The 2,500-nt window shown below is 42.2% G+C and overlaps 2 protein-coding genes across 5 annotated transcripts in view; one reads left to right on the forward strand and one right to left on the reverse strand.

Annotated features, from left to right (window-relative positions):
- LOC125026346 (FERM and PDZ domain-containing protein 2-like) overlaps positions 1-2,500 on the forward strand; it is a 34,196-nt gene that overhangs the window by 6,341 nt on the left and 25,355 nt on the right. For all 4 annotated transcript variants that reach the window (XM_047614722.1, XM_047614721.1, XM_047614724.1 and 1 more), the window contains one exon: positions 476-709. In XM_047614722.1, the coding sequence (XP_047470678.1) occupies positions 476-709 (234 nt within the window). The remainder of the gene's footprint in view (positions 1-475; positions 710-2,500) is intronic.
- LOC125026348 overlaps positions 1,419-2,500 on the reverse strand; it is a 2,431-nt gene continuing 1,349 nt past the window's right edge. Inside the window, exons 3-4 of the mRNA XM_047614731.1 lie at positions 2,143-2,242; positions 1,419-1,926 (exon numbers count right to left, since the gene is read on the reverse strand). Of these exons, the coding sequence (XP_047470687.1) occupies positions 1,585-1,926; positions 2,143-2,242 (442 nt within the window). The 3' untranslated portion in view covers positions 1,419-1,584. The remainder of the gene's footprint in view (positions 1,927-2,142; positions 2,243-2,500) is intronic.

Raw genomic sequence — 2,500 nt, forward strand, 5'->3', positions numbered from 1 at the left:
TTTCTTGCCTTCCGCCTCTCTCTCCTTCCCTTCTCTTCTTTCCCTCCTCTTCTCTCCCGTATCTCTTCGTTCTTTCTCCTTTCCGTTCCTGCCCCCCCCCCCCCCTTCTCAGTTCTCCCCCATTCCCTTCTTCCTGTTCCTTCATTCACTTCCGCCTCCCCCGACGCGTGCTCATTCCTTCCATGCTCTCTAACTATCTATCTGTCTCTTTAATTATTTATTCATTCATCATTATCGATTTATTTATTATTATTTATTTATTTGTTTATTATTACATTATTTGTTTATCTATTAATTATATATTTATTTATCTATTCAATTTATATTTATTTATCTATTCATTATATATTTATTTATCTATGCATTATATATTTATTTATCTATTCATTATATATTTATTTATCTATTCAATTTATATTTATTTATCTATTCATTCATTCAATTATTAATTCATTATTCCCCCGTTCTCCCCCAGAGCCGTCCATCCGCAGCACGGTGGTGGAGGAGAGCGTGAGCGACTCCCTGGTGGAGCGGTTCCTTCAGTGCCCGGCCGCGCGAGGAGGGCCTGAGCGCCGCCTGGACACCGTCACCCTCCTGAAGAAGGATGGCTCCCTCGGGGTCATGATCGCCGAGGGCGTCGACCACGGCCTCTACATCCAGGCCGTGTCCCCGGGAGGGCCCGCCGCGCTGCAGGGCACCCTCAAGCCAGGTCAGTCGCTGATTAGGATTAGTGTTCCCGGGAGTTTATTTTAAGCAATAAAATAATTTTATTCACTTATCATTTTTTATTGTTTACTTTATATATTATTATTTGTATTATTATTACTATAACTATTATTATTATTATTATTATTATTATTATTATTATTATTATTATTACTATAACTATTATTATTATTATTATTATTATTATTATTATAATTATTATTATTATTGTTGTTGTTGCTGCTATTATTGTTATTTTATTGTTATTATTATTATTATTATTATTATAATTGTCATTATTATTTTTATCATCATTACTATTATCGTTATTACTATTATTATTTATGCTGGCGGAGTGAGGATTGGAGATAAAAGCAGTCCTCGATGAACCACATATACAAAAGGGTTCGAATGGGTTGTTATTCCCAAGAGGTCGATAAAGAAATTATCTAGAATATTTGGTCGTTGTTATTGCTTATTATCCGCGTATTTTGTTCCTGTCGGCGGGGGTAAGTTTAGCGTAATTCTTGTGAGGAACATGTTAATCGAGGGTAGTCTCTGAGATTATGTTGTCCATGCTAAATACCACAGATGGTCTCGTGTAACTATAGTCGGTTAGGAGTCCCTCTCGTATCTGAATATTAAAAATGTATATAGGTAGTGTGCAATGTACGGATGGGTAATATTGAAAAGTTTATTCACGTGGTGGATATTTTATTTTATGACGAAATACAAAATCGTGAGATCAAAAATATATAAATACATAAGATAGAGGTTTACAACATGTCGTCATAATCGCCTCTTTCTGTGACGAGAAGGAATTTTATTTAGGAGAGACAGTGGAAGAAGAGGAATTATGGGACAGTGGAAGAAAGGGAATTAAGGTTGGGAGAACCCGAAAGGAATTGAGGGCTGAGGGTAGCTGTAGCCTGAGGGGGACTGAACGCCCCTCACTGGCGGCGACTGGTTCGTGCTCGAGCTGGAGGTCTGCGAGGTGAAGCTGGTGCCCTGGGCCTGAGGCTGGGTAAGCGTGGCGAACTGGGACTGGGCGTTAGACTGCGACAAGGTCTGAGTCTGCGAGAGGGACTGCGACTGGGTCTGTGGCGGAAGGGTTGTCGCCTGGATCTGCGAGGCCTCAAATGCCTCCGCCTGGAGGATGTACTCGCGGAGCTCGGCGTCGGTCACGTCCACCAGGTACGTTTCGGCTCCGGGTAGGCTTACCTGACGTGGGGGGGGGGGGGGGATGTGGTTTAAGAAACGTTTTGTTGTTTGTTTGGCTTTCGCCTCTTTCCTCATTCTTTAAGTTATTTTTCGGAAGAGAGGGGGTTTAGTCCTGTATATACAAATTGACAAATGGTATATTACTGTTATTATTATATATCGATCTTGGGAGTAAATGAAGTTGGATGTGCGTCGTCCGTAGACTTTTTCCCTCACCTCGTACTTAGCGCGGTTGTCCTCGACGGGCTGGAGGTCCTGCGGTGCCTCGAGGCTCTCCTTCACCTCAGCGCGGTAGCCGTTCTCGTCGGCCGTGTACCTGTGGGGTGGAGTGAAGGGAGAGAAAAGGGTGTGGGTCAGTGGCGGCGAACAGGTGTTGAGACAACCACCCAGAGACACACATACACTTTGTTCTATAAATACACTGGTAACAGAAGCTCCAGCCAGCCAGGAGAGCTGCGCACTTCAGTTGCGAAACTCGGAGGTGAAGGGGAAGGTAATAGTTCTGAAGAAAACAAGAACCACACTTAGAAATAGAAGAGAATAAACAGAAGGAAAAAAAACAAGACAAAAACGT

The sequence above is a fragment of the Penaeus chinensis genome, chromosome 6, assembly GCF_019202785.1.
Source record: "Penaeus chinensis breed Huanghai No. 1 chromosome 6, ASM1920278v2, whole genome shotgun sequence".
Taxonomy (NCBI): Eukaryota; Metazoa; Arthropoda; class Malacostraca; order Decapoda; family Penaeidae; genus Penaeus; species Penaeus chinensis.